The following is a 21,662-nucleotide window of genomic DNA, read 5'->3' on the forward strand; positions in this document are numbered from 1 at the left end:
GAGTCAGGTGTGACTTTGGCACGTTGATAGTGAACCTCAGCGAATGCAAAAGGTTTGCTGTAGTCTGGAGGTGGGGGACGAATGTCTGGGGCCTCCACCACTACTATCACTTTCGTGAACACCTGAGGGGCACTCGTAAGGCCCAGGTGAACTGAAAGTGCTTGTGACCTACCACGAATCGTAGATAACATCTGGGGGGCCAGACAGAGGATGTGGAAGTATGCGTCTTGCAAGTCCAACGCTACCATCCAGTCTCCGGGGTCCAGGGCAGATAGGACCTGAGCTAATGTCAACATTTTGAACTTCTTCTTGAGGAAGAGGTTGAGGGACCGAAGATCTAATATAGGACGAAGACCATTGTCCTTTTTCAGCACCAGAAAGTAGCGGGAAGAGCAACCACAGCCTACTTCTGGCAGCAGAATCCTCTCTACAGCTCCTTTGGCCAAAAGGGCTTGGACTTCCTCATGGAGAAGTGCCATATGATCCTACGATATGCAATTGTATGAAGGTGGCATGGCTGGAGGAGGTGTCTCGAAGGGGAGAGAGTAGCCCCTTTAGACAATCTGGAGAATCCACCTGTCCGAGGGTAGTGGATTGCCATTGGGGCAGGTGATGGCGAATCCTGCCACCAACTGGTTCCTGGTGTACCCACGGAGTAGGAAGGTTTGGAGGCTGAGGAGGGGACGTGGTAGACTGGGCGACCCGCTGGCTCTCTGATCCCCGGGGGGGTGGGATCCAGCATCTGTGGCCGCGCAGGGGCTGTACAGCATGCGCAGGTCGATCGATGGTCAAGGGGAGGGGGGGGGAGAGAACATGGTTGGGTGCCCCTTCCGTAACCATGAAAGAGGTGAAAGGCGGACTGCTGGGCTCAGGAATCCTTGAAGCGCTCGAGCACTGAGTCCGCCTTGTCTCCAAAGAGACGTGCCATTAAAGGGCATGTCCATCAGAGATTGCTGGACATCCCCTGAGAAGCCAGATGTTCTCAGCCAGGCACTGTGTCCCAATGCCACCGTCGATGCACCATGTCCCAATGCCACAGTTGATCTGCCCAGAGAATCGGTCGTATCCAGTCCACAACAAATCATGCACCTGGGCCTGGAGAGCCCGCAGATAACAGAATCAGCATTGAGCGGCGTTGTTCCGGCTTCGGTTCGTTGGGTGGGAGAATGGGATCGACGTCGACTGAGCCCAACTGACGTCAAGAGCGTCGACGTCTGACCCAACGTCAGGGAAGGTGGCTATGGCACAACCGGCGTCAGGACAGATCAGAGATTGGATCCGAGGAGCCCTCTGGAGCCTTGGCCGAAGCTGACTCACCAGTGCCCGAGGGCACCGCAGGTGGGTCGGTCTTCCCAAAAATAAGGCGCATCGCCTCATAAAACTCTGAGCTGGGCATGGGTGGCTACGGCTCCCAGAAGTCTGGGAAGATGAAGGCTCGGAGGTTGAAGGCCTAGAGTAGACACTCTTCCCCAGCTGCATCATCTGAGTGACGGGGTGAAGTTGAAGAACGCTTGTCCTTCTTTGACTTTTTTCTTATGACCCGAATGTCCTGATGACTTCGAGGACCAAGAGTGGTGATGACTCTGCACCGGTCAAGTCCTTCCTCTTGAACGAGACTGTGAGCGCCGCGGAGTCGAGTGTTGGGCCACCATTAGCTTTAGGGACCATTCCCTCAAAGCTTTCGGGTTCATAGCCTTACACTCCGAGCACGACTTCAGGTCGTGATCGCGCTCCAGGCACCAAAGACACAGGAGGTGCGGATCAGTCACCGACATCATTCGGTGACAGGAGTCGCAGGGCTTAAAACCGGTCTTCCGGGACATCCCTTGACGCAATCACGATCACATCAAAAAGAATTCAACAAAAATGTTATTGTAGTCAAAAAGTGACAGAGGTAGCTTTTTTCTGGATCTGCGTGTAGGCTGGCACAGAAAGAAAAGAACCGACGTCAGCGCGCTGGGGCGAGGAGGTGCCTATATACGACCGCGGCATCATTGTGGCAACCACTAGACCAGCGACGCCCGCCGAGTTGACCGACGCCACTTGATGGCGCGCAGAGGTACTGCTCGAAGATAAATCTCCGGATCCAGTCTGACGTCTAGGGAAATTCAAAGGTAAGGAATCTGCAACTAGAAGTCGGTCATTAGTAAGGTCTTTGGAGGCAGAGGGAATGACAAAGATAAAAATGAAGTAAAGACCACATATACAGAATTAATCTAGACCTAGATTTCCCTTTGGCCGAAGTGAATATTTACTTTCCTACTACAAACAGATAACGTTAACTAGTGAACACAATTGTGATTGCGGTCAGTCCAAATAAAGAATCATCTTCGCAATATCAGTGCAGAAAGGTACAACAAAAAAAGTGATAGAATTAAATCAGCTCAATAGATATCTTTAACACAAATCACTGCATTATTTGCCATATAAAAACAAATAAAAGAGTAGTTCTGTTCACAGCCAAACAAAACCAAAAATCAATGCAAGACAAAGTAAAGAACAATATTAAAATGTTTTGGATAAAAGGATCACAAAGTGCACATTAGCCCAAACAAGAACATCATCTTCAAGAACCTCTAGTGGACGTGTTTTAAAAAACGTAGAAGATTGGAAGAAAGGTGGAGAGATTTAAAGATTCAGAGCATTCTGTCCTGCACAGGGGTTCTCAGTATTTAAAGGCTCAAATAAAAAAAAGATATTTTCCCCTGATAATGAGGGACTGTGTGTGTGTATTTGGAATAATGTAATGCAGCAACCCAAGTGGCAAACAGAAAAAAAAAAAGTGCAACAAAAATTGAGTTGGGTCCACTGCATAAAAATATAGTTTTTGTTTATGATGGACCACAGGCCAGCGAGTTCTGACAAATAATGCTACTTCTTTTAAGTTGAGAAAGGAAAACGTTTAGCAAAGTTTGCTTCAGGCAATCCACAACCACAAACCCAACTTCTTCAACCTTCTTCCCCTGGTTTTCTTTCAATTAACTTACTGCAAAGTGCTGCAATACGTCTTCCTTCTCCTCTTCCATGAATCCGGAAACAGCAAGTGATTTGGGCCGATGATCTACCACCATGGTATTCAATGAGCTCCTGCCTCTCCCACCACGACCACGTCCCCGGCCTCGGCTCTGAGCAGGCATAGTTTTACCACGACCAGTAGACAAGAGCCCCAAGCGAGCAGCCTAGTCAAAAGAAAAGATCACTGGTATGAAAAACGGAGAGTGCACTTAGCGCAACTTAAAGCATTTCTTTATTTTTTTTTCAAGAAAATACTAAAAAAAAAAAACAGGTGCTACACAAGTATCTTACAGATTAGTCAGAATAACAGTGGCCTATGATAGGATGATGCAGATAAATGTGTTTTGTTAGGCGAGGTTTCTGTAAAGCAGTTGTAAGAAACCAGGTTACCAGTAGAGGGTGGTAGGTACCCACCTCAAATAATAATCACAAACCATGCCAGGGTGATCATGGAAGTCACTAAATAAACGTGAGCTCAACCCCTGGTAGCGAAAAAACAGAACAGAAAAGCTTAACACATAACCAATAGGTAAAGGATTTACTCAGTGATAAAACAGTAATACAATGGAAATCCAAAACATAAAATGTTATATGTAAACATAGCAGTCTCATCAAACAGGCTTTGACACTGTGATATCAAAAAGAGGCCCACTGTAATTAGGGACTGTTTGGCGGGGTGGGGGTGGAGATAAAAAGAGCCCTGCCCAAGTGTTAGCTAGCATTAGCCTGTGACGGGGGAGGTCTCTCCGAAGTGTGCCCCAAGTGTCGTATGGAAAACACGATCAGACCAGTCAAGTAGGATCGGATACTGATGTCAACAAGAGGACCACTGTGATGGAGACCGGTCTGGGGGGAGTGGCGGGGATGAGTGGTTGGGCGGAGCAAAAGAAAGGTGCCAGTCTGGGTGCTAGCTACTTCTGCATGTAGCAGTATGTTTCATGTTAAGTCCTTGTGCCCAGCCCACAAGACATCCTGTTAAGGACACACCACTGCCACCCTACACATAAGGCATTTTGTCCAAGCCCTGGGAGCAAGTTCACATCTCATTCATGCATGCTGAAATGCTAATTACGGTCTGGCAGAAGAGGCAGAGTAAAAGCAGATTACAGGTTCCAGAAACTTTAGGCATAGCAAAGGTAACTTCCTAAATTTCACCTCTTCAAACTATTTATAAAAAATCCAACTTCACCAGTGAACTGGGTTATTACTAAATATTTCAAGGGGTCCAAAAAATAAATTTGCTGCCATTTCTTAGGCTGAGATAACATTTATTAAACTTGATATAATATACCAATGCTTTCCTATGGAACAACTAACCCTGCTATAGTGGAAATAGCTTTAAGACATTTTTCACTGGAAGGACATCTTCAACATTAAACTTATACAGGTCCCACTTTTAAATAGCATGCACCTTTGCTAATGGGCAATAAGGCCTACTCAAGAGTAACATTAATATTTAAAGAGAAGGTTTAGGCCTGTCAAAAAGGGTTATTTTGACAGGATGAATTTGTAGGTTTAAAACCTCGCAGACAGACTACAAGGGTAGCCTGAGGATATGCTTTACAGTGCCACTGCAGTGGATGGCACAGTGAGTGCATCAGTCCACTGGTGGCATTTAACTTATGTCTATTTGGCTTATATCAATTTTATCATGTTAATGGAGGAGCACACACAATCACACACACACACACACACACACACACACACACACACACACACACACACACACAAACAAACAAACAAACAAAACCTCTGGTTAGCAGGGGTAAAATAAACACTGTTCTATACACAGCAAAAAGGGCTAATTTCCAATAGCAGGCAGTGGATAGATATTCCCAGTAAAAGCTAGTTTTACTAATGCAAATGCATTTGGAAAACTCATGCTGGTAAGATAGGTACAGATATCAGACTGAAAAATGCAACAAACTCTGCATAGCAGAGTGCCCATAATCAATTCATCGACCATCATTGCCTCATAAATTTACTAAATGACCCAAATAGAAAGGCCATTGATACTGAAGCCTAAAAAGCATTGTAAATCATCTAAAACTACATATTTTGGGGAAATTATATACTACCAAATGATAGAAAAGTAACTTACCTATATTCCTAATTCTTCTCTAGTGGAATTTTCATTGAACTCAAAACTGTACAATTCATTTGCAATAGCAGAACATTTGTCCTGAATGCCAGAAGGAACTCAATGCCAGAGGAACAAGATAAATAATACTCTTTAATGTTGGTAGTCTACCTAACCGCAAATTTCGTATTATTATAGGCTGGATCCAGAAGCTTTTACAGCTGTACTCCTGCGTACTGATAGGTGGCACCATTTAGCTCCATGTGGACTGTGTTATACCAAGAACTGACAGATCAGAGCCACATGTAAGAGCCCACCATGTGCACAGATGTCAGTTTTTTTGCTTTCATGCCTTCAAACGAAGATCCAGGGCTCTGCTCCCTCTTTTCGCTGGACTGAAAAACTTTTCTCCAACAAAGTGAAATCTGGTGTTCAAAGGAATGGTGTCTCCACCTAATTCTAGGGGGTACAAACCATGCTGCTAACTGTCGGAAATGGACATTGGTGACAGACCCACATGTGTTGTGCCTCTGGTATTTGAGCTCAGGGAACAAAATCAAGTAGTTCGAAGAATACGCCCCGAATGAACCTAAATACGATTCTGAAGCAAATTTGTACTTCATTGAGCATCAGAAAAAGCCTCACAACCGCTGCTTAAAGTCGAAGGCTAGGAATTGTTCCCCTTCTCAACAGCATTGCCAGACCTGTCCACTTTGGGGTCAAGGTCGTCTGGTAAGACAAAGTCCAAATAGAAGCAGAAACACAAGAAGTCCAAGCAGGACTTGTCACCATTTTGCCTCTATCATCAGAGACGTTGCGAGGGAGTAAAGGTGGCAATCTGTCTCATTCCCAATCGCTGGCTGAGGAGCGGATTCCACAATTGGCCCCGATACAGAAGAGTTCTCCAGTGTCAACATCAGGAGAGTGCACGTTCTACGGGCAACTAGAATGCAAAAACCAAATAATTTCGAGCTAACATAATTTATGCATTATGCTGATATGATGTTTAACCTTTTGCATTGCAGAGTTTAATCCTGAGGACTTATGTTCAGCATGCACATAAATACTGTTAAGCATTTGTTGTACACACACACACACACACACAGGCAATAAATGAGAAGACACACTCAATGACTTAACTCCAGGCCAATAGGTGTTTATACAGAAAAATATTTTCTTAATTTATTTTAGAGGATCCCCAGGCGATTCTGACGACGTGTCCACCCTGGGCTAACCTCTCTGCACCCCCACAACGATGCCTGCAGAGGACCAAGCAACACCCCCAACTCGTACCACAACTGCCCGGTAAGAAGAAACATGATGCCTGGAAGAAGCACTGCACCCGCAGCCCCCAGACTCGTGAAGAACCAACCACCGGTGCAGCAGTGACGTGCAGGCGGCCCTCATGTAATGTACTGCTGCAGGCTTTCAGACGGCCCTCACCCTTGCCCAGTCAGTGGCTGGCATGAGCCCCCCCCAGTGCTCTACTAAACCTCCCCTGGTCTGCTTCCCGAGGATGCAGGTGCTTACCTGCCAGCAGACTGGAACCGGAGCACTTCCTGTCTCCATAGGTTCTTATGTTATTTGGGCCCCTCTTTGACTTCTGCACCTGAACGGCCCTGTGTTGCTGATGCTGGGTGTTTGGGGTTGACTTGAACCCCCAATGGTGGGCTGCCTATGCCCTGGAGACTCAGCTTGTAAGTGCTTTTCTTACTGTATTAACCAACCTGTACTTACCACCCCCAGAAATTGTTGAGTTTTGCACAGTCCACTTTTAAAATAGCTTATTGCCATTTTATGAAAAACTGTGTACATTACTGTTTTGATTTTCTACTTTAACTAAAGTTGTGATCCAAGTAATCACCGTAGCTCATGCCTCCACGTGCAGCCTTTCCAACTACTGCCCCACAGTAGTACTAATCTTTGTACTGGGAAGTAGCATTCATGTATTGCTGTGTCTGTGGCATTGAGCTGTTCTAAAAACTGATATAATTGGCTATTCAGAGACATAGGCACTCATTTTGAACACGGCGGGATTTTCCGCCGTGTTCAGACTGGCGGTCTTTTCATCGACTGCCAGCCCCCTGGAAAACCCGCAGGCCATATAATGTTTTCCCCGCCGACACGGCAGTAACATTGAGGGCGGCTCCATTAGGTGTGCGGCAGGTGCAGCACACCCGTCGCTCATGTCACTGCCCGTAGATTGGGCAGTGACATGCGCGACGGGGGCCCCTGCACTGCCCATGCAAATTGCGTAGCGTAGATACCCTGGCGAATGGAGTTTCATCCCGCCGCCAGGCTGCCTGGAGCATGGCGGTGGGTGACCGCTGGCGGCCGTCAACGAGTTCATTATGTGGAGGTTCGGCGCGCCATGCCGGCTGGAAGCTTCAGCCGCCACTGCCGTCATGGCGGGCCGAACCGCCAAGTTCATAATGACTGCCTTAATGTCTTAAGATGATGAATAACCACAGACTTGATTTGGTGGAGGCCATTCAGATTTGTGACTGATTCGCATCAGATCATGATACACTGTATAACTGTAAAAGGAAATTATTGTGTTGTACGGATCAATACACATTTAACAATATATAGTACTATTTATTCTATGATAGTGTACCAGTTTTGAATTGCTAGAGAATTTATCAGTGGTCTTCAAAAAACACCACGTCTTCAATGTTCAACAAATATTTTGTACAGAGGGTTTCTTTATACTGTTCCCTGCCTAACACTCAAAAACCATCAGTAACCTGCCGTGAATAAAGCATCTGCAATCAAGATCCTTAAAGAATAAATGGGGACTTTAAAACTGATGTCTGTCTCCATTATCTTTGATAAAGGTCATTAATAAAGACAATACCCTAATATGTCTGTCTACAAGAGTGCTGATCTGCGGCAATACTCTGCGCACTAAGTTGTAGGTCACTATTTTAATTATATGTAGGGAGCGTAGTGCAAGTCCAAGAAAGTAAAAGGACACCAAATTGATTATTTTCTCTTTCCTATTCAGGTGAACAAGCAACTTGGACCTTTATTAGTATGGGTTATTAGTTTGGTGTTTGTTCCACTGTTCCCTTCTGGTTATTTCACTGCGTTAAGCTCACTTACACTGGCAAATGGATGATTGTGGGTCCAAACAACCTTTGCAATTGTACTAGAGAAAAGAATGAGTTCCAACAGGACCTGGCAACAGAAAAGCTAAAGTACTGTGGAAGCTCTGGAATTGGTTAATTTATTTCAAATGTAAACTTAAGGTGAACTTAAATGTGTATGCTCTATTCTCTCATGTTTGTGAAGCATTCAATTGGAAACAAAACAACTGCACCACTTTATAAAGTGGGAAAAGTAAACTCTAGTTAGACAATTCAGATAGCTAGTAGTTTACTTTTCTCCAAATGGATGTAAAATGCCTGAGAAAAATAACCAATTGCTTTCCATGTATTTGCTGCACTAAAGACAGAAGTAGATCTTACTTTAAGTGACTTGACTTGGGAATTTGTTCAATATACAATTCACCTAATTATGTGGCTTGTATTGCCATTGATAAAATGGTGCAAACAATCACACTTTGAGGTTAAAAAGTTTATAAAGCCCAGCTTTTATTCCGGGCACAATTCAACGAAATCCAGGATTTGTAATGCACTGCAAATCACCATCGAGGGTCTCAAAGCACTGAATTTTAGGCACTGAGAGATCAAGTTATTTGCCGGGAATCACAGAGTGTTGACCCGACACCAAGATTTGAACCTGGCAAGTGGATAAAGCAGACAAGTATCAGACAATATTTGTTTTATGGAAGGAAAAACTAGCATACCTCAACTTGCAGCTGCGAAAGCTTTTTCCGCAACTCTGTTGTATCTTCCCCAGATGTCAGCCTTTTGTGAAAATCCATTTCAGCATCTAGCAACTCCTTCTGTGCCTTTAAAGAGGAAAGCAAACCATTTTTAGCTGTTTACATGTATTGTGATTGTTAAAATATTTTGCTCACGCACCACAGATGTTTATATGTTATCTCCAATGTAGAGCTTGCTTTTAAGCATGGGTATTCTTCTATATAACTGATTTAAGTACATACAAAGAATAATAATCTCCAAGTCGACTGTGGTTGGCACTGTTAACCCTTGGTGTATAAGTGCAGACCCTGGTGGAAAAATGCATACCTAGTGAAGATAAAGCTCTCATCCCCTGAATATAATCCAAAACTTGTCACCCAATTTATTATGAGATCTTTCTAATAATTGTATTCTTAATTGCCCATTTAGAGTGGTAGTTACTGTTACCCACACCCTCCTGCAATTCAGTAAGACTTGTAATAACACCTTCTTCGAACAATCTCCCACCACCACTACGTAGCCACCCTCTCCCACTCAGCAGCCCATAGCTTCTCAGCTATATTTGTACTACAGAAATATCCATACATAAATATATAAAATCATCTCCCAGACATTCTTTCATCTACTTAATGTTAAATATATTCTTTCCACTGCATTACTCATTGATGCCTACATACCAGTTTCCCCAGAAACTCCCATTGTTCCTGGCTTTACTTCATAGATTTTAATATTTTGATAGTTACTATTGATACACCCCACAGCTGTATTGATCCACCCTTCATAATCAAGGGATCCTACCCCAATATAATCACAGCATGTTTTTATATTGACCACAGCTGCAGAGTAAAGCAAAAGCACACCCCACCAAAAGCACATACCTAGGCCACTAAGCACCTGCACTCCTTTGTCACAAACTATGTTGAAGACTTATCTCCACTTAACAAAACAATAATTTCCACTTCTTGGAGATGAAAAATGTACTTACCTTTGGTAACTATTTTTTCAAGTGGATATTCAATTCACCTGTACTTTCCTCATCTCTGAATATTTCCTAGGTACCACTGTGGTCTGCAAACTTCTGAAATAACTCTCTGGCATCTGTGGAGGGCACAGGCTCTGTTACGATGTTGGTCGTGATGTCATCAGGCCCATAAATCACCAGGACTGGTGCCCGGACGGCAGTGCAACTCTTTTTTTTGTTGCCATTCCAGAGGCATTATTGACTGACAGTCAAGTAGTGGTGAAGTACAATACAAACTTGGTGTCTCAGTTGGATGGGTCAATAATGAATCTGCACATAGATAAAGAATCCACCAGAAAGATTGCTGCAGAAGGTAAGTAACCTTTTCTTCTTCTGGATACTTCTTCCTGCAGATTCATTACCTGTAAATAGACTCCCAAACAATAATACCTTTGAGAGGTGGGACTACAGAACTAAACCAGAATGTTGTGAACGACAGACCGGGGAGAAGGGCCATCTTACTTCTTAATCCAAATAATGGTGTTTAGTGAAAGAATGGACATACGATTAAGACTGGGCAGAATTTCAATTTTGCAGGATTAATCATGGTAATTTTGTCAATTCTGTGTTACTCTTTGATGTTCACTCACGTAATTAAGAGGAATTTGAGGGGAAAAGTTTAGCAGTTTCTCAGTCTCACTATTTATGTTCTATTGAATTTTGTGCTAAAATAATAGTGCTGAAGAATAAGTTACATACATTCAGTAACCCCTTATCCGGCAGTGACTATCTAGCCGCAGATTCCTCATTTTAGAATCTTCCCCAGGTATCAGACTGGATCCAGAATTTATTTTTTAGCAGTTTCCCTGTGCGCCAGTGGGTGACGTCATTTGACTCCACTTTCACTGCGCTGCAATGACATGCACAATACCTATATGGACGCCACTCTGTGCTGACATCAGTTACTTTCAAGACCTTCCATGGCACGAGTACAGAGCCACGAAGAACATGACAACTGGTGTGAAATTCTAAGATCCTTAGAAGGGTCACCTTAACACTGTAATCAGCTTGCTGTGTAGGGAGTATACGAAGGCTGGTAAGGAATCTGCAGCTAGATAAGAGTTTCTACCAGATAAGGTGTTGGCAAAAGTAACTTGTTCATCTGAAAGAGACTTCTAGCTGCAGATTAATCAACTTAGAATAGATAACCAAGTAATACTGCTCCGAAGGTGGGTGTCCGAAGCCATTTAAACCAGAAATCCCAGTAAGATTGAAAAGGCGAAGTGCCCGTCACAATGGACATGGTTGTCCAGGCAGAAGTGCTTGGTAAACATGTGCAGACATACCTACGCTGCTGCCTGACTAATGTCCAGGACAGGGACTCCGTGGTCTAACATAGGGGTCGCAGCTTTGGCTCTAGTGGAATGAGCATGCCAGCCCTCAGGGGGTTGCTTCTTGGTGAATGCGTAGCAAATCTTGATGCTGAGAACTAACCATTGGGCGATGGTCCATTTCTGCACAACCTTCCCTTTCTTGGTACCTACTTACCCCACGAAAAGTTGATCGTCCACCTGGAACTCTCTTGTGCGATCAAGGTAAAATGACAACACTATTTTTGGGTCCAGAACTCTCCTCTTTTTGGAGGGCTGAGCAAACAAGGTAGGGAGGGTGATTTCTGGCCTACATAGAAATGAGCCACAGCCTTTCAGCAGGAAGGAGGCATATATCCAGAGTACCAGCTTGTCTGGATAAAAAGTGGCTTGCCAAGAGTGCCTGCAATTCGCTTAAACCTCCTGGCCATTGCTATGCCCACCAGAAAGGCAGTCTTGATAGTCAATAACCGAAGAGGGCAATTGGCAGATCCTGAAAAGGCACGCACATTGAAAAAGTCAAAATAAGGTTTGAAAACGACTGGGGCAGGATGAATAGCCTGGGAGGAAACATATGCTGCAGCTGCAAAAATGACGAAATGGCCTATAAATAACCTTTACCTGTGCCCAAAGCAGAGTACTCCTGAGCAAAAAATAGAAGAGAAGTACCTGAGAAACGGGTGCAGAATAACAAGTTACTTACCTTTGGTAACATCTTTTCTGGTAGACACAATATCTAGTTGCAGATTCCTTACCTTAGAATTTCCCCCAGGCATCAGTCTGGATCCAGAGATCTTTCCTCAAGCAGTACCCCTGCGCTCTGTTAGGTGATGTTGATTGGCTCCGCGTCCATCGTCGTGTGCGCCGGATATGACATCACAGCTCCTAAATAGGCACAACCTCAGCATGCGGATGTCAGTTTCTTTTCAACACTTTCCATGCCGGAAGGGCAGAGCCATGAAGAACACTGACCACCAGTGTGTCAAAACTAGAGCATTAGTCCCTAGAAATCAGTATACAAAATGGGGAGGATGGGCGGGTGGGTAAGGAATCTGTGTAGGAAAATGCCACTGTTGGCATGGTAACCCCATAACTTTTTGCCTTTTGTTGATGCCAGCTTTGATTGGAAGTGTGCTTGGGACCCTGCTAACCAGGCCCAGGCACCAGTGTCCTTCCCCTAAAACTGTACCTTTGTTTCTACAATTGGCAAAGCCCTGGCACACAATTAAATCCCTTGTAAAAGGTACCCCTGGTACCAAGGGTCCTGAGTCCAGGGAAGGTCTCTAGGGGCTGCAGCATATATTTTGCCACCCTGGGGATCCCTCACTCACCACATGCACACTGCCCTGCAGCTTGTGTGTGCTGGTGAGGAGGAGAAAAAGGCTAAGTTGACAAAGCACTCCCCCTCAGGGTGCCATGCCTATCAACCACTGCCTGTGGCACAAGTAAGTCACCCCTCTAGCAGGACTTACAGCCCTAAGGCAGAGTGCACTATACCACAGGTGAGGGCATAGGTGCATTAACACTATGCCCCCTACAGTGTCCAAGTCAATTCTTAGACATAATAAGTGCAGGGTAGCCATATTGAGTATATGGTCTGGGAGTTTGTCAAAACAAACTCCACAGTTCCATAATGGCTACACTGAATACTGGGAAGTTTGGTATCAAACTTCTCAGCACAAACTCACGCTGATGCCAGAATGGGGTTTATTGAAAAATGCACACAGAGGGCATCTTAGAGATGCCCCCTGTATGTTAGCTCTACTGTTAGTGTGTGACTGACCAGTCATTGCCAGCCTGCCATGTCCAGACGAGTTTCTGACCATATGGGGTGGGTGCCTTTGTGCACTATGTGGTCAGAAATAAAGCCTGTCCTGGGTGGAGGTGCTTCACACCTCCCCCTGCAGGAATTTTAACACCTGGTGGTGAGAGCCTCAAAGGCTCAAGCCTGGTGTTACAATGCCCCAGGGCACTCCAGCTAATGGAGACGCCCGCCCCACAAACGCAGCCCTCATTTTTGGCGGCATGACTGGGGAAATAATGAGAAAACCAAGGAGTGACCCCCCTCAGCCAGGCCCACCTGTAAGGTGACCACAGCTTAAGTGATCCCTCCTTGGAAAAGTCTCCATCTTGTTTGGGAGGATTTAGCCCAATACGGATAGGCACAAAGAGGGTGTAGCCACCCTTAAGGACAGCAGCCATTGGCTACTACCCTGTGACTTAAACACACCCCTACATTCAGTATAAAGGGGTGACCCTGAACCCAGACTTCAGATTCTTGACCACCTACTGAGAAAAAGGACTGCTGACCTGAAAAACTCTGCAGAGAAGGAAGACAACTGCTTTGGCCCCAGCCCTATCAGCCTGTCTCCTGCTTCGGAGAACATGCACAACAAACAGCGACGCATCCTGCGGGGCCAGCGACCTCTGCCGGCTCAGAGGACTGCCCTGCACCCAAGAAGGATCAAGAACTCCTGTGGACAGCTGACCTGTCCAACCAAGAAAGAAAAAACATCTTTAAAGGGACTCTCACCTCACTACAGAAGTGCGAGTCTCCACCACTCTGCACCTGATGCCCCTGGCCCGTGTCCAGAGAAACCAACGACCCAGAGAGGATCCTCAGATGACGTGTCCACCCTGGGCTGACCTCTCTGCACCCCCACGATGACGCCTGCAAAGGGAATCCCAAGGACCCAACTGACCGGGACTGCCCGGGACGAAGATATAAGACGCCTGGAAAAATACTGAACCCCCTAGCTCTCAGGCCCGTGATAAACCGACCACCAGTGCAGCAATGACCAGTAGAAGGCCCTCATCAGTGCCCAGTCGGTGGCAGGCCCGAGAAGCCCCCCTGTGCCCTGCCTGCAGCACCTGAGTGACCCCAGGGTCCCTCCATTGAATCCTACTGAATACCCGATGCCCTGTTTGCCCACTGCACCCGACCCCCCTGGTCTGCCCTCCGACAACACGGGTACTTACCTGCAAGCAGAGAGGAACCAGAGCACCCACTGTCTCCATAGTCGCCCATGTTATTTTGGCTCCTGTTTGACCTCTGCACCTGACCGGCCCCGTGTTGGTGGTGCTGGGTGTTTGGGGTTGACTTGAGCCCCCAACGGTGGCCTACCTATGCCCCCCGAGACAGAACTTTTAAGTGCTTTACTTACTGTGATAACTAAACTGTACATACTCCCCCGAGAACTGTTGAAAATTGCAGTGTACACTTACAAAATAGCTTACTGCCATTTTATGAAAAACTGTGTACATTACTGTTTTGGTTCAAAGTTCTAAATATACCTATGCAAAGTACCTTTCATTGAATGCACTTACCTGGAATCTTAATCTTGTGGTTCTAATAATAAATTAACAAAATAATATTTTTCTATATAAAAACCTATTGGCCTGGAGTTAAGTCACCGAGTGTGTGCTTTCACTTATTGCTTACGTGTGTACAACAAATGCTTTAAACTACCCTCTGATAAGCCTAACTGCTCGACCACACTACCACAAATAGAATAATTAATATTATCTATTACTGCCTCAGTCAAGCCTCTTGGTGAACCCCTGGACTCTGTGCACACTATATCTCATTTTGATATAGTATATACAGAGCCAGCTTCCTACAATCTGCAACTAGATAATGTCTCTACCAGATAAGGCGTTACCGAACGCAAGTAACTTGTCCATCTGATAGAGACATCTTGTTGCAGTTTCATTACCATAGAACAGATACCCAAGCAATACCATCCCTGGAGGTGGGCATGCAAACCAAGATCACACCAGAAAGTCCTGCAGGACCGAACAGGCAAAATGCTTATGTCTACGGGCCTGACTATCCAGGCAGCAGTGTTTGGTAAACCTGTGCAGAGATGCCCACATTGCCGCCTGCCAGATTTCCAGGACAGGAACTCCGTGTGCTAACGCAGTGGTTGCACCTATTGCTCTATAGATAGAGCATGCAAGCCTTCTGGGGGTTAATTTTTGGCCAATTCTTAGCACATCTTAATGCAGAGAACAAATCATCTGGAGATGGTTCCCTTCTGCACTGCTCAACCTTTCTTCGCACCCATATAACCAACAGAGTTGATCAGCCACCGGAACTCTTTGGTACGATCAAGTTAGAATGCTAACTCTCTTTCTAGATCCACGCGGTGAAGTCTCTATTCATCCTTTTAAGGATGTGGAGGTGCATAAATATGTAGGCAAGGTGATAGATTGGCCTACGTGGAAGGGCATAACCACTTTTGGAAGAAAGGAGGCTCGTCTGTGAATCACACATTGTCAGGAGAGATAAGAAGGTAGGGCAGCTTAGATGAGAATGTCTGCAGCTCACTCACCCTGCGGGCAGGTGTAATGGCCGTCTTCAAAGTGAGAAGCCTGAGTGGACAATTGAGGCCTTTAAGGAACCTAGGGCCATATGTACAAACACATATTCCCATAGACACAGAATGGGTAAAATCCTTTGGTACATCTGGCCCCTATTTACAAAAGGAGATTTAAACAAAGAAGGTAAAAAATAGAAGAGCTGGCAGATAAATAACATTTGAGAGTGCAGAGCCCTGCTGGGACAAAGAAAGTATAAGTAAGGGAACCTCAAAAAGGGGACGAAAGGGGGTCAACAGACTTCCCTGTGCATCATACCACAATTTTTTCAACTGCAGGCGTATACCATTTTGGTGGATGGACACCTGGCTGCCAAGATTACATTACAGACTTTTAGTAGAAGCTCAGAAGCTGTTAACTGCTGCTGGTCAATCTTCATGCAAGAAGGCAGAGACTGGACCGGTTCAGGTGGCAAACCTTCCCCTGCTGCTGTGATTAAAGATCCTCCCGAAGGGGCACTTTGATCGGTGGATTGATGGCCGTGCTCAACAGCCCGGGATACCAGACTCTTCGTGCCCATTTGAGGATTACTTGTCCACGGTGATTCTTGATCGTCTTGAGAACTCTGGGCAGAAGTAGTATGGACGAAAAGGCGTATAGGTGGCCTGAGTTCCACTCGATACGAAGACTGTCGTGGAGCGAGTGCTGCCTTGGGAACTCCAACATGCAAAACTGCTGACTGTGAGTTTTCTGCAGAGGCAAACAGATGTAACCAAGGCTCTCCCCACTGCTGAGAGACCTTGCGCCACCTCCGAAAGGAGATGCCATTCGTGCATTGTTGGCTACGTTTATCTGCTCTGACGTTCAGAGAGCCCGCCAGATGTAGAACCACCAGGGATATGCCCTGCTGTTCCAGCAACATCCAGATACACTAAGCCTCTTGACAAAGGGTCCATGACCCCACTCCGCCCTCCTTGTTGCAGTACCACATGGAGATAGTGTTGTCTGTGAAGACATGCATTATCTTCCCTTTGAGAGAGGGAAAATGCTTTCCCTGCTAGTCTGATCGACCAGAGCTCCAACAGGTTGATGTGGATTCTGGACTTTGTCGAAAAACCAGATGACTCTGATCTCCGCTTCTCCAAGAAGGCCGTTCCATCCAAGGAGTAATGCATCTGGGAGAGGGATCTGCCTCTGACCCAATCATGGTTTGTTAGTCACCACTGCACATGTCACGCAGTTCCCACTGAGGTCTGGACAATGTCAGAAAACTTCCCCAGATGCCACACTCACTGGAACTTCAGGTCCCACTGCAGAGCACGCTTATGCCATCTGGCATGCGTCACAATCAGGATGCATGAGGCCCAGCAGCCTATGAGTTATTCTCACCGAAATATAGGATAGAGGCTCGCCTCGCTGTTCGGGAGGATAAACTTGCTGCACTGTGTTCAGAACAACTCCGAAGAAAGGGAGCGTCTGAGAGGGAGTCAGGTTTGACTTTGGCATTTTTATAGTGAACCCCAGCAATGCAGGAGGTCCACCATGGTCTGGAGGTGGGAGATGACAGCCTCGGGCGAGCCTGCCTGTCATCAAGTTAGGAGAAGACTGGAACCCCTGATCTGAGGAGTTACCATTACCTTGGTGAACACCTGAGGGTAAGGCCAAAGGGAAGCACAGTGAACTGAAAGTGCTCGTGGCCCATCATGAACTGCAAGTAACGTCTGTGGGTAGACAGGAGGTGAGTGTGGAAGTAAGTGTCCTGCAAGTCCAATGCTAATATCCAAACTCTTGGGTCCTCAGGTCCCTCAATCTCCTCCAGGAGGAGGAGATTGAGGGACCTGAGGTCTACGATAGAGTGGAGGCCCTTGCTGTTTTTGGGCACCAGTAAGTAGCGGGAATAACCACAACGACCTACTTCTGGTACAGAGGCCCTTTCTATGGCTCCCTTGGCCGTAATCTCCTCGTGGAGAAGTGCCAAGTGATCCTTCGTCATCCAGTCATAGAATGGGCTTGGACTCCTGATGCACGAGAGCGGTGGATCACACGTCCCTGGCTCCACAGAGGCTGGGCAGCGTGCGTGGCACAGCGGCTCGAGGAGGAACGGACGAGGTGAGATACTTCTTCCATAGTCATGGAAGGGATTGAAAGAAGACTGAGGTGGACAAGGGGCCTCTCTGCAAGGCCCAAGGATCTGGCCCGTAGCACAAGAAACCTTGAAGCGCTCAAGCACTGGGTTTGCTTTGTCTCTGAAGAGACGGGTGCCAATAAAGGGCATGTCCAGAAGATTAGCTTCTATATTTCCCTGCAGGAAAGTGGCCTTGTTGCAGTTACCCCCTCCACTTTTTACCTAATATTGATGCTGACTTGACTAAGACTGTGCTGGGACCCTGCTAACCAGGCCCCAGCACCAGTGTTCTTTCACTAAAAATTTACCATTATTTCAACAATTGGCACACCCCTGGCAAGCAGATAAGTCCCTTGTAAAATGTACCAGTGGTACCAAGGGCCCTGTGATCAGAGAAGGTCCCTAAGGGATGCAGCATGTGTTTTGCCACCCTAAGGGACCCCTCACCTAACATGTGCACACTGCAATTGCAGATTGTGTGTGTTGGTGGGGAGAAAAAGGCAAAGTCGACATGGCATCCCCCTCAGGATGCCATGCACACAAAACACTACCTGTGGGGGGTAATTCACCCCTCTATCAGGCCTTAAAGACCTAAAGCAGAGTGCACTACACCACAGGTGAGGGCATAGCTGCATGAGCAATATGCCCCTACAGTGTCTAAGTCCATTCTTAAACATTGTAAGTACAGTGTGGCCATATTAAGTATATGTCTGGGAGTTTGTCAAAACGAACTCCACAGTTCCATAATGGCTACACTGAATACTGGGAAGTCTGGTATCAAACCTCTCAGAATAATAAACCCACACTGATGCCAGTGTTGGATTTATTAAAACATGCACACAGATGGCATCTCTAATGATGCCCCCTGTATTTTACCCAATCCTTCAGTGCAGGACTGACTGGTCTGTGCCAGCCTGCCACTAACATGAGTTTCTGAACCCCTGGGGTGAGAGCCTTTGTGATCTCTGAGGCCAGAAACAAAGCTGCACCTGGTGGAGGTGCTTCACACCTCCCCTTGCAGGAACTGTAAAACCTAGTGGTGAGCCCCAAAGGCTCAGGCTTCATGTTACAATAGACCAGGGCACTCCAGCTAGTGGAGATGCCAAGCCCCCAGACAAAGCCCCCACTTTTGGTGGCAGGTCCAGAGGGATAATTAGGAAAAACAAGGAGTAGTCACCACCTCAGCCAGGACCACCCTTAAGGTGTCCAGAGCTGAAGTGACCCCCCTCCTTGCAGAATCTTCCATCTTGGTTTGGAGGATTAGGGCCAATAGGGACAGGAATGTGCCCACCTCCCCAAAGGGTGTGAGCACAAGGAGGGTGTAGCTGCCCTCAGGGACAGTAGCCATTGGCTACTGCCCACTGACCCCTAAAACGCCCCTAAATCTTGTATTTAAGGGCTCCCTGAACCAAGCTAGTGAGATTCCCAATGACCTCAAAAGAGAAGGAAAGGGGACAACAACTGGTTTGGCCCCAGCCCTACCGGCCTGTCTCCTGCTTCAAAGAACTTGCAGATGAAAAGTGACACGTCCTGCAGGTCCAGCGACCTCTGAAAATCCTTCAGAGGACTGCCTGCATCACAAAGGATCAAGAGCTCCCATGGACAGCAGCCCTGTCCAAAGAAGAATAGAAGAAACAACCTCTTCTGAAGGACTCCCACCTCACTCCAGAAGTGTGAGTCCTAACCACTCTGCACCCGACGCCCACGGCATGAGGTCAGGTGGCCCAACCGACCAGAGAGGACCCCTAGGCGACGGCGACCAAGTGCCCATACTGGGTTGACCTCTCCCTGCCTTCTCGACGCCTGCAGAGGCAATCTCGGGGAACCTCCCCGACCACAACTGCCTTGGACAAGATAACCAACACCAAAGGGCTCACTGCACCCGCAGCCCCAAGGCCTTGGCGAAATAGACACCTGGTGCAGCGACTATTGTAAGGAAATGCCTCCTTGGCATGGTTACCCCCTGACTTTTTGCCTTTGCTGAATCCAAGTTATGATTTGAAAGTGTGCTGAGGCCTGCTAACCAGGCCCCAGCACCAGTGTTCTTTCCCTAACCTGTACTTTTGTATCCACAATTGGCACACCCTGGCATCCAGGTAAGTCCCTTGTAACTGGTACCCCTGGTACCAAGGGCCCTGATGCCAGGGTAGGTCTCTAAGGGCTGCAGCATATCTTATGCCACCCTGGGGACCCCTCACTCAGCACAGACACACTGCTTGCCAGCTTGTGTGTGCTGGTGAGGACAAAACGAGTAAGTCGACATGGCACTCCCCTCAGGGTGCCATGCCAACCTCACACTGCCTATGGCATAGATAAGTCATCCCTCTAGCAGGCCTTACAGCCCTAAGGCAGGGTGCCCTATTCCATGGGTGAGGGCATAGGTGCATGAGCACTATGCCCCTACAATGTCTAAGCAAAACCTTAGACATTGTAAGTGCAGGGTAGCCATAAGAGTATATGGTCTGGGAGTCTGTCAAACAAACTCCACAGCACCATAATGGCTACAATGAAAACTGGGAAGTTTGGTATCAAACTTCTCAGCACAATAAATGCACACTGATGCCAGTGCACATTTTATTGTGAAATACACCCAGAGGGCATCTTAGAGATGCCCCCTGAAAACATACCCGACTACCAGTGTGGGCTGACTAGTTTTACCACCCTGCCACACACCAGACATGTTGTTGGCCACACGGGGAGAGTGCCTTTGTCACTCTGTGGCCAGTAACAAAGCCTGTACTGGGTGGAGGTGCTTCTCACCTCCCCCCGCAGGAACTGTAACACCTGGCGGTGAGCCTCAAAGGCTCACCCCCTTTGTTACAGCGCCACAGGGCATCCCAGCTAGTGGAGATGCCCGCCCCCTCCGGCCACGGCCCCACTTTTGGCGGCAAGGCCGGAGGAGATAATGAGAAAAACAAGGAGTCACTGGCCAGTCAGGGCAACCCCTAAGGTGTCCTGAGCTGAGGTGTCTCCGACTTAGAAATCCTCCATCTTGCAGGGGGAGGGGCACAAAGAGGGTGTAGCCACCCTCAGGGCTAGTAGCCATTGGCTACTAAGCCCCCAGACCCAAACACACCCCTAAATTGAGTATTTAGGGGCCCCCAGAACCGAGGAAGGTAGATTCCTGCAACCTGAAGATGAAGGACTGCTGACCTGAAGCCCTGCAGAGAAGACGGAGACACCAACTGCTTTGGCCCCAGCCCTACCGGCCTGTCTCCCCACTTCGAGAAAAACTGCAACAGCGACGCGTCCCCCAGGGTCCAGCGACCTCTGAAGCCTCAGAGGACTACCCTGCATCTAAAAGGACCAAGAACTCCAGAGGACAGCGGCCCTGTTCCACAAAGACTGAAACTTGCAACAAAGAAACAACTTTTAAAGGCTCACACGTTTCCCGCCGGAAGCGTGAGACTTTCCACTCTGCACCCGACGCCCCTGGCTCGACCTGCGGAAAACCAACACTACAGGGAGGACTCCCCAGTGACTGCGAGCCCGTGAGTAGCCAGAGTTGACCCCCCTGAGCCCCCACAGTGACGCCTGCAGAGGGAATGCAGAGGCTCCTCCTGACCGCGACTGCCTGCTTCAAAGAACCCGACGCCTGGTAAACCCACTGCACCCGCAGCCCCCAGGACCTAAAGGATCCGACCTCCAGTGCAGGAGCGACCCCCATGCGGCCCTCTTCCTAGCCCAGGTGGTGGCTACCCCGGAGAGCACCCCCCCCCCCCCCCCCTTTTGCCTGCATCGCTGAAGAGACCTCCGGGTCTCCCATTGAAACCTATTGTGAACCCGACGCCTGTTTGCACTCTGCACCCGGCCGCCCGTGCCGCTGAGGGTTTACTTTCTGTGCTGACCTGTGTCGTCGTCCCCCGGTGCCCTACAAAACCCCACCTGGTCTGCCCTACGAAGTCACGGGTACCTACCTGTTGGCATACTAGAACCGGGGCACCCCTATCTCCATTGGAGG

The 21,662-nt window shown here is 47.4% G+C and overlaps 1 protein-coding gene across 3 annotated transcripts in view; it reads right to left on the reverse strand.

Moving 5' to 3' along the window:
• The window catches only part of RBM27 (RNA binding motif protein 27), a 622,061-nt gene that overhangs the window by 109,778 nt on the left and 490,621 nt on the right, over positions 1-21,662 (reverse strand). For all 3 annotated transcript variants that reach the window (XM_069244680.1, XM_069244679.1, XM_069244678.1), the window contains 2 exons: positions 8,907-9,011; positions 2,988-3,179 (listed from right to left, as the gene is read on the reverse strand). In XM_069244680.1, the coding sequence (XP_069100781.1) occupies positions 2,988-3,179; positions 8,907-9,011 (297 nt within the window). The remainder of the gene's footprint in view (positions 1-2,987; positions 3,180-8,906; positions 9,012-21,662) is intronic.

Source organism: Pleurodeles waltl, chromosome 7 (assembly GCF_031143425.1).
Source record: "Pleurodeles waltl isolate 20211129_DDA chromosome 7, aPleWal1.hap1.20221129, whole genome shotgun sequence".
Lineage (NCBI taxonomy): Eukaryota > Metazoa > Chordata > Amphibia > Caudata > Salamandridae > Pleurodeles > Pleurodeles waltl.